This window comes from Schistocerca serialis, chromosome 5, assembly GCF_023864345.2.
Source record: "Schistocerca serialis cubense isolate TAMUIC-IGC-003099 chromosome 5, iqSchSeri2.2, whole genome shotgun sequence".
NCBI lineage: Eukaryota > Metazoa > Arthropoda > Insecta > Orthoptera > Acrididae > Schistocerca > Schistocerca serialis.
In genome coordinates this window covers 552,186,626-552,197,217 of record NC_064642.1, presented here as the reverse complement: position 1 = coordinate 552,197,217, position 10,592 = coordinate 552,186,626, and the positions used below count along the sequence as shown (strand labels likewise).

At 43.6% G+C, this 10,592-nt stretch overlaps 1 protein-coding gene across 2 annotated transcripts in view; it reads right to left on the bottom strand.

The window, feature by feature from the left end:
* Nucleotides 1-547: 547 nt before the first annotated feature.
* LOC126481289 (anaphase-promoting complex subunit 2) overlaps nt 548-10,592 on the bottom strand; it is a 117,555-nt gene continuing 107,510 nt past the window's right edge. For both annotated transcript variants that reach the window (XM_050104928.1, XM_050104927.1), the window contains one exon: nt 548-885. In XM_050104928.1, coding sequence (XP_049960885.1) covers nt 679-885 — 207 coding nt within the window. In that variant the 3' untranslated portion in view covers nt 548-678. The remainder of the gene's footprint in view (nt 886-10,592) is intronic.

Below are 10,592 nucleotides of genomic sequence, written 5' to 3'. Positions count from 1 at the left end.
CACCCTTAGCAGACATTTGACCAAAGCGTTTTCTCATGCCCTTGAGTGTTCAGAACTTCTGTAGTGTTACAGGTGCATAGTCAACATCCTTTACCAGCAGTGTGTGATTCTTCGTGGAGACAGTCATGGTGGGTGTCGCAGATGTGAACTGAGGAACAATGTGTCTGTTGAAGTGCATATTCTGATGCTTACACTGCCACCTATGGGTCAAATTTCTGTTAAATTTATTTGTTCGGTGACATTTCAATAATATGCTGGTCACATTTGACATCATTATGATCAGTGAGTCTCTTTCTACAGCTTTTTGAAACTGGAATTTTAATAATGAACACCCTGTACATAGTATCACAGCTACCAAATAGTAAGTATTTACTGTCATTTGTGTTTGTTTCCTTAGAATTATGTAAATGTCAATATGTAAGGAGTTTATATATGTAAATGATAGAAACAAGACTTAAACTTACATTTTTTCATTTGTCTACCAATTCTGCAAAGAGGGAGCAGATCGGAATGGTTAGCTGATGATGTTTTTGTTTGATAATACAAATTAGAATACAAAAGTAATTTCTTTTAATTACATTGTATACAGCATAATTAATTACAATTTCAAACATTTATGTACAATTAAAGAACAACTGTGTGCTGCCGTGTAGCTGGTGACCTTGTTTCATTTGCTGTCTATGATTTAGGTAAGCGATAGTACCCGCCACTGAACAGCAACTGATGTTCACGAACTTTTCTGTCAAGGAAATGTCTTAGTTCTTGTATATTGCATTCCACAGATGTTGGTCCCTGTGACGCAAACATTTTGAGCATCTGATGTATCCGCTCTAGAGGCATCGAGTCCAAATTTGTGAGCATTCCAACAATATATGACCAGAATACCTGTAAGATATAAAGAGGGAAAAATCATTAACCAGCCCACTGAATTTAACAGAATGGACCATAAGACAAAATTATTATGTAACAAAATTGAGTTTGCACAAGCTGCAAAACTAACCACATTTAAGAAAAATTACACTTCCAGATTTAACCAGTGCTTCATTGGTTGATGGTAGAATTTGCTATTGCAAGTTAATTATTTAAATAATATATATACTTTGGATTATAGATGGTGGTTGATGTTAATGGAATCACAATTTCATAAAGAAACAAATTTGCTCCCTTTTCAACTGCAAAATAATATTTGCCAACTGTCAACTTGCTCCCACCTAAGAAAACTTTCCTGACAACATATACATACCCCTACTTATTTATAGCACTACCATTTTCAAGATGTCAGCAACTAGAGGAGATGAGGATGGAGGTGGAGGGACGGGAGGGTGGAAAGGTGTTACATGGTGGTAACAAAGAATACACAGGAGGGTAGGTTTCCACCTATGCAGTTCAGACAAACTAATGTAAGGGAAGATGAACTGCAATTCAAGAGTTATGAAGCTGCTTTCAAATTCAATCACTTTATGCCAAGCAGTATGGTTAACTTCGTGGTCTAATTGGTCCTTCATCACAATCTGAATGTGGCCTTTTATTAGGGTGGATAGTAGGTTCATACATCACACAGAATGCTGCACAGTGAAATTGGCAGGTGATGCAGCCATACTCATAGGTGGGTTTGTCTCTGATGAGGCAGGAGAGACCAATGGCTCAGCTGCAGCAGGAGATGGATGTGTGAAACAGATGTTGGGTATTCCATAGCAATATAGGACCCCAGCCAGGGCCTCGAAATATGGGTGACTTGGTGATGGTGAGGACATGAAGGATGCAAAACACAAATTTTTGAGAGTTGGCAATGATAATAAGACAGATATTTTCTCATTTAAAGGCATAAGTAAATGTAGTCAGATCTTCAGCAGAGATCTGATTTAGTTGTTTCAGTCTTGGGTGGCATATTGCTATGAAAGGGGCATTCGTTTGTGGATGGTCAGCAGGTTTGTGATAAGTGTTGATGGTATAAGAGGAAAAGTGAATGGAAATCTATTTTTGAACAAGGAATGAACTCACTGAGGTCTCTAGAAACTGTCAAGATATTGGAAGAGGGAACACACATCACTATTATTTGTTTCATAACAATTGCCACCTAATTACAATTTCCAGTTCTGGCTACATCCTATGATAACATCAAGGTGCTGTACTTCTTTAGAAACGAGTAAATGTCCTGTTTTATTTCATATGCGAATATTATTTTACAGTAAAAAAGGGAGCAACTTTTGTTTCTTTTGTCTACTTTGAAGAGGCGCAGAAGCCAGACCCTAATTAGGTGAGCAACTGGTACTGCCCAGTTTAAAGATTCAACCAAGAAAACTAACACAAAAGCCCAGACACGTCTGTGTGGTAACCACCAGTACTCTGGCCAGCGTCTGTCACTAATGGTGCGGCTGATACGAGCTCCAGGAACTGAAAATCCCTGGTTCTACCAAACTGGCGCAAGCCAGACGAATTACAAGCATAATGGCAAGTACACCTAAAAACAACATTACCCCAGGTGGACGATCCACCCGTCGCAAGACGGCAACCAGGCACTCGGATTCTGGGGGACCTGGAGATGTACTAAAGGGCGAGTCGGAGCGCTCTGGCAAACTACCCAAGAAAACACACACATACTTTGGCACCTTCAACATACAGACACTAATACAAACGGGAAAATTACACAATCTAACAACGGAACTCACCAGTCAAAAGATCTCGATCCTAGCGCTACAAGAAACAAGATACACGGATTCAGACACAATAGACTACGGAAACTACAGATTCTCCAAGAGTGGAACCAACAGGAAAATCGGCAAAGGAGGAGCACTCCTCGGCATGGCCTTCGCAGTAAACAAAAACATCCTAGACTCAGTAAAAGAAGTCAACGCGATCAACAACAGGCTCATGACCATGCGAATCAAACACGCCAACAAGAACTACACCCTCATCAACGTACACGCCCCCACGAACGTAGACAACAAGGACAAACCAGAAGAAACAGACAAATTCTGGGACAAACTCGAAACCACCCTGGCAAAAATACCCCAAGACAACGCGAAAATTCTACTAGGCGATTTCAACGCACAAGTCGGCAGAGAAAAACGCTACAGAAAAACAGTAGGAAATTTCCCTGCACACAAATTCACCAAAAAAAATGCCACCAGACTGATCGAACTCTGCCAGCAAAACAACCTCAAAATCATGTCAACCTCCCTGATGAAAAAGCCCAAGAAACAAAAGACGTGGCGATCACCAGTCCACTCACTAGGCGAATTCCAGATAGATCACTTGGCAATCTCCTATGAATACCAGAAAGAAATCCACGACGTCCAAGTGAGAAAAGGCGCCAACATAGATTCGGACCACTACCTAACAAGAATCAAAATCAAACTCACACCAAGAAGACAACACAAAAAGAAATTGACCTCACCGAAATTTGATACAAGAAAGATCAGAGAATCGAACATCACAGAACACTGGGAAAAACAAGAGGCGAAAGATTGGACCAGCTTTAAACAAAAAATTGTGAACACAGCCAAAGAACTGATCCCGCTGACTAGAAAACCCAGGCACCCTTGGTGGAACACTACCTGCGAAATCGCCCTACAAAATCGAAGAACAGCTTTCACAAACTACAACAGCAACAAAACACAAGAAACACAGGACAACTTCTATGAAATTCGAAGACAAACATCGAAAACAATAAGACAAGAGAAACGCAAATACATAAACAATCAGCTAAACTCCATCGAAGAAGACTTCAGAAATTTCAACACACGGGATTTCTACAGGACGTTCGCCAACCAAGTCAAAGGATACTCACCACAGAACCTCTGCTTCAGAAAAGAAGACGGAAAACTGGCACTTACCAACAAAGAAAACTGTGAAGAGCTCGCGAAGTACTTTTCAAAATTACTAAATTGCCCGGAACCTAACTCAACCTTCGAACTCCGAGAACCGGCCAACGCACCGGAAGACTCACCATCACCAACAAAAGAAGAAATCCTCCACTGCATAAAGAAACTGAAAAACAACAAGGCAGCCGGTGAAGACGGAATAACGGCAGAACTGCTGAAGAACCTAGGACCAAACTCGCTAAACGAAATCACACAAATCATACAGAACACCTGGACAACCGAAATCATACCTGACGACTGGAAGACCGCACTCATTCACCCGCTACACAAGAAAGGTGACAGGACAGACACAAACAATTATAGAGGGATTTCCCTGCTACCGGTCATCTACAAAATTCTATCAACCTGCCTTCTCACCAGAACGCAAGGACAACTGGAACCCGCCATCTCGGAATACCAAGCGGGTTTCAGACCCAACAGAGCCTGCCCCGAACAAATCTTCAACCTGAAATCAATCATAAAATCCCACATGACAAGCCCCAAAAAAATCATCTGCACTTTCGTCGATTTCAAAAGGCTTACGACTCGATCGACAGAAAGTCCCTCATCCAAATCCTCAGAGAAAAAGGCCTAGACCAAAAGACCCGAAGACTAATCGAACAGACACTAACCAATACAAAATCCAAAGTCAAATTCATGGGCGAAATCTCGGACCCCTTTGAAATCCACACTGGCCTAAGACAAGGAGATGGACTATCCCCGCTATTGTTCAACATCGTCCTGGACAAAGTAATGAGCGAATGGGAAGCTGAAGTCAGGAGACAAAACACCTGGAGACCAGTCACATTAGGAAGGAAAAGACTGGAAATCCCTTACCTAGCATTCGCAGACGACCTAGCGATACTGACCTATGACCCAACATCAGCAAAAACACAGATCGAAATCCTGAAAGAATGCGCCGAGAAAGTCGGCCTACAAATCTCTTTTGAAAAAACGCAAGTCCTAACAAGAGAAGGCGACGACATCACAACCAAGTATGGCAAAATTAAAGGGTCACACACTTCAGATACCTAGGCGAAATCATCGAACCGACCGGAACAGAGAAACTGGCTTATACGAAGACAGACAACAGAAGACACGGAAATCACTAGGCATGGTACGAAACGTCTACAACAAACAATGCATTTCCAGAAACACCAAGATCAGACACTATAACACAGTGATCAAACCCGCCGTACTGTATGCCAGCGAAACACTAGCACTCCACAGGAAAATCAAAATTGAAGAAATCAAAAAAGAAGAACGCAAAATCATGAGGAAAATTTTAGGAGAAAGACCCACACCAGATGGCTACAGACTACAGAAGAACTCAACAGTAGAAGCATATTCGAACATCGAGAACGATATGAGAAAAAGGCGCCTTAAATTCTACGGACATTTAGATAGACTCCCTGAAACAAGACTCACCAAGAAAATTCTAGAACACATCAACACACTTAAAGTCTCGACACCCTGGATGGAAGGAGTCCGAAAAGACCTACAAGCAATTGGCACCACAAACACCACAGACAGAAGCACCTTCCGAAAACACACAGACAATTGGGAAGTAAAGTCAGAAGCGCTAAAACAGCAGACCAAACAAGAATGGTCTGAGGAGAGAAAAGAGGCCCTCTCCAAGAGAATGAAGGAGTACTGGAAGGACAAGTAGAACAAGCCTTCAAAGTCATAAGCTTAACGATTTCCTTTTAGGGAAAATTCGCCAACAATAACTAACAATATATATATATATATATATATATATATATAAAATAGAGGGAAACATTCCACGTAGGAAAAATATATCTAAAAACAAAGATGATGTGACTTACCAAATGAAAGTGCTGCCAGGTCGACAGATACACAAACAAACACAAACATACACACAAAATTCAAGCTTTCGCAACAAACTGTTGCCTCATCAGGAAAGAAGGAAGGAGAGGGAAAGACGAAAGGATGTGGGTTTTAAGGGAGAGGGTAAGGAGTCATTTCAATCCCGGGAGCGGAAAGACTTACCTTAGGGGGAAAAAAGGACGGGTATACACTCGCGCGCACACACACACACACACACACACACACACACACACACACACACACACACATATATATATATATATATATATATATATATATATATATAGTTATAATAGAGGGAAACATTCCCACATTCCACGTAGGAAATATATATCTAAAAACAAAGATGATGTGACTTACCAAATGAAAGTGCTGGCAGGTCGACAGACACACAAACAAACACAAACATACACACAAAATTCAAGCTTTCGCAACAAACTGTTGCCTCATCAGGAAAGAGGGAAGGAGAGGGAAAGACGAAAGGAAGTGGGTTTTAAGGGAGAGGGTAAGGAGTCATTCCAATCCCGGGAGCGGAAAGACTTACCTTAGGGGGAAAAAAGGACGGGTATACACTCGCACACACACACATATCCATCCACACATATACAGACACAAGCAGACATATTTAAAGACAAAGAGTTTGGGCAGAGATGTCAGTCGAGGCAGAAGTGCAGAGGCAAAGATGTTGTTGAATGACAGGTGAGGTATGAGTGGCGGCAACTTGAAATTAACGGAGATTGAGGCCTGGTGGATAACGGGAAGAGAGGATATATTGAAGAGCAAGTTCCCATCTCCGGAGTTCGGATAGGTTGGTGTTAGTGGGAAGTATCCAGATAACCCGGACGGTGTAACACTGTGCCAAGATGTGCTGGCCGTGCACCAAGGCATGTTTAGCCACAGGGTGATCCTCATTACCAACAAACACTGTCTGCCTGTGTCCATTCATGCGAATGGACAGTTTGTTGCTGGTCATTCCCACATAGAATGCGTCACAGTGTAGGCAGGTCAGTTGGTAGATCACGTGGGTGCTTTCACACGTGGCTCTGCCTTTGATCGTGTACACCTTCCGGGTTACAGGACTGGAGTAGGTGGTGGTGGGAGGGTGCATGGGACAGGTTTTACACCGGGGGCGGTTACAAGGGTAGGAGCCAGAGGGTAGGGAAGGTGGTTTGGGGATTTCATAGGGATGAACTAAGAGGTTACGAAGGTTAGGTGGACGGCGGAAAGACACTCTTGGTGGAGTGGGGAGGATTTCATGAAGGATGGATCTCATTTCTGGGCAGGATTTTAGGAAGTCGTATCCCTGCTGGAGAGCCACATTCAGAATCTGATCCAGTCCCGGAAAGTATCCTGTCACAAGTGGGGCACTTTTGTGGTTCTTCTGTGGGAGGTTCTGGGTTTGAGAGGATGAGGAAGTTGCTCTGGTTATTTGCTTCTGTACCAGGTCGGGAGGGTAGTTGCGGGATGCGAAAGCTGTTGTCAGGTTGTTGGTGTAATGCTTCAGGGATTCCGGACTGGAGCAGATTCATTTGCCACGAAGACCTAGGCTGTAGGGAAGGGACCGTTTGATGTGGAATGGGTGGCAGCTGTCGTAATGGAGGTACTGTTGCTTGTTGGTGGGTTTGATGTGGACGGACGTGTGAAGCTGGCCATTGGACAGATGGAGGTCAACATCAAGGAAAGTGGCATGGGATTTGGAGTAGGACCAGGTGAATCTGATGGAACCAAAGGAGTTGAGGTTGGAGAGGAAATTCTGGAGTTCTTCTTCACTGTGAGTCCAGATCATGAAGATGTCATCAATAAATCTGTACCAAACTTTGGGTTGGCAGGCCTGGGTAACCAAGAAGGCTTCCTCTAAGCGACCCATGAATAGGTTGGCGTACGAAGGGGCCATCCTGGTACCCATGGCTGTTCCCTTTAATTGCTGGTATGTCTGGCCTTCAAAAGTGAAGAAGTTGTGGGTCAGGATGAAGCTGGCTAAGGTAATGAGGAAAGAGGTTTTAGGTAGGGTGGCAGGTGATCGGCGTGAAAGGAAGTGCTCCATCGCAGCGAGGCCCTGGACGTGCGGGATATTTGTGTATAAGGAAGTGGCATCAATGGTTACAAGGATGGTTTCTGGGGGTAATGGATTGGGTAAGGATTCCAGGTGTTCGAGAAAGTGGTTGGTGTCTTTGATGAAGGATGGGAGACTGCACGTAATGGGTTGAAGGTGTTGATCTACGTAGGCAGAGATACGTTCTGTGGGGGCTTGGTAACCAGCTACAATGGGACGGCCAGGATGATTGGGTTTGTGAATTTTAGGAAGAAGGTAGAAGGTAGGGGTGCGGGGTGTCGGTGGGGTCAGGAGGTTGATGGAGTCAGGTGAGAGGTTTTGTAGGGGGCCTAAGGTTCTGAGGATTCCCTGAAGCTCCGCCTGGACATCAGGAATGGGATTACCTTGGCAAACTTTGTATGTGGTGTTGTCTGAAAGCTGACGCAGTCCCTCAGCCACATACTCCCGACGATCAAGTACCACGGTCGTGGAACCCTTGTCTGCCGGAAGAATGATGATGGACCGGTCAGCCTTCAGATCACGGATAGCCTGGGCTTCAGCAGTGGTGATGTTGGGAGTAGGATTAAGGTTTTTTAAGAAGGATTGAGAGGCAAGGCTGGAAGTCAGAAATTCCTGGAAGGTTTGGAGAGGGTGATTTTGAGGAAGAGGAGGTGGGTCCCGCTGTGACGGAGGACGGAACTGTTCCAGGCAGGGTTCAATTTGGATAGTGTCTTGGGGAGTTGGATCATTAGGGGTAGGATTAGGATAATTTTTCTTCGTGGCAAAGTGATACTTCCAGCAGAGAGTACGAGTGTAGGACAGTAAATCTTTGACGAGGGCTGTTTGGTTGAATCTGGGAGTGGGGCTGAAGGTGAGGCCTTTGGAAAGGACAGAGGTTTCAGATTGGGAGAGAGGTTTGGAGGAAAGGTTAACTACTGAATTAGGGTGTTGTGGTGCCAGATTGAGTTGCTTGGAATTTTGAGGTTTTGGAGGGAGTGGAGCTGGAAGTGGGAGACTGAGTAGATGGGAGAGACTGGGTTTGTGTGCAATGAGAGGTGGTTGAGGTTTGCTGGAAAGGTTGTGAAGGGTGAGTGAGTTGCCTTTCCGGAGGTGGGAAACCAGGAGATTGGATAGTTTTTTGAGGTGAAGGGTGGCATGCTGCTCTAATTTGCGGTTGGCCTGTAGGAGGATGCTCTGAATAGCCGGTGTGGATGTGGGAGAGGAAAGATTGAGGACTTTTATTAAGGATAGGAGTTGACGGGTGTGTTCATTGGCTGAGTTGATGTGTAGGTGAAGGATTAGGTGGGTGAGGGCAGTGGATTGTTCAGTTTGGAACTGGTATAGGGACTGATGGAAAGAAGGGTTGCAGCCAGAGATGGGAACTTTAAGTGTGAGGCCTTTGGGGGTTATGCCAAATGTCAGACAAGCCTGAGAAAATAAAATATGCGAGCGTAATCTGGCTAGGGTGAAGGCATGTTTGCGGAGGGAATGTAAATAAAACTTAATGGGGTCGTTGTGGCGGTGTTGTGAGGGTGACATGGTATTAGAAGGTGGAAAGTGTAAGATGAGGTTGAAATGAAAATGAAAGATAAAAATATATGGGGAGAGATAAGGGTGAACTAGAAAATAACTGGAGATCTGGTATGAAAAAATGCGAAAAAGTGTTGGTTAAGTTGATCCTGTGGTGAACTTGGGTTGGTAGACAGCGATGTGCATGAAGGTTAGGTAGTTGTGTTGCCGCTAAAACACGTTAAAGGACGGAGAAATTCGGGAAAATTTCGAAAAAACGTGTAAATGTATTAAAAGGCGTGGTGTTGTGGTGAAAGATTACGAAAATGGGGCTAACAATTGTAAATAATGTCGTTAAAACCTGTGGAGAGCGGCTAAAAATGATCAGTGATGTACGAAAAACGGAAGTGGAAATAAAGTAAAAGTTATTAGAACTGGCCGAAATGGTTGTTTAATACGTGAAGGCAGCTGTTATTGAACTAGAAACGGTTAGCGGTATTGTTGAAAGCGCAAAATAAAAATTTTTTGGTTATGGTTTGGAAGTGGGTTACGTATTATAGAGTATATATAGGCGGGATAAATTTGTATTACGGTAAAAAGGGAAGGTGAATACAAAGTGAGACTACTGGTAAACGCAGAAAGAGAAAATAAAGAGAAAATAAGACGACAGGAAAGATTTCGAGATGCAACAGCGACAATAACAAACGTAATTGTTGGGTTCAAATTAATGATATGGTTATAATAGAGGGAAACATTCCACGTAGGAAATATATATCTAAAAACAAAGATGATGTGACTTACCAAATGAAAGTGCTGGCAGGTCGACAGACACACAAACAAACACAAACATACACACAAAATTCAAGCTTTCGCAACAAACTGTTGCCTCATCAGGAAAGAGGGAAGGAGAGGGAAAGACGAAAGGAAGTGGGTTTTAAGGGAGAGGGTAAGGAGTCATTCCAATCCCGGGAGCGGAAAGACTTACCTTAGGGGGAAAAAAGGACGGGTATACACTCGCGCACACACACACATATCCATCCACACATATACAGACACAAGCAGACATATTTAAAGACAAAGAGTTTGGGCAGAGATGTCAGTCGAGGCAGAAGTGCAGAGGCAAAGATGTTGTTGAATGACAGGTGAGGTATGAGTGGCGGCAACTTGAAATTAGCGGAGATTGAGGCCTGGTGGATAACGGGAAGAGAGGATATATTGAAGAGCAAGTTCCCATCTCCGGAGTTCGGATAGGTTGGTGTTAGTGGGAAGTATCCAGATAACCCGGACGGTGTAACACTGTGCCAAGATGTGCTGGCCGTGCACCAAGGCATGTTTAG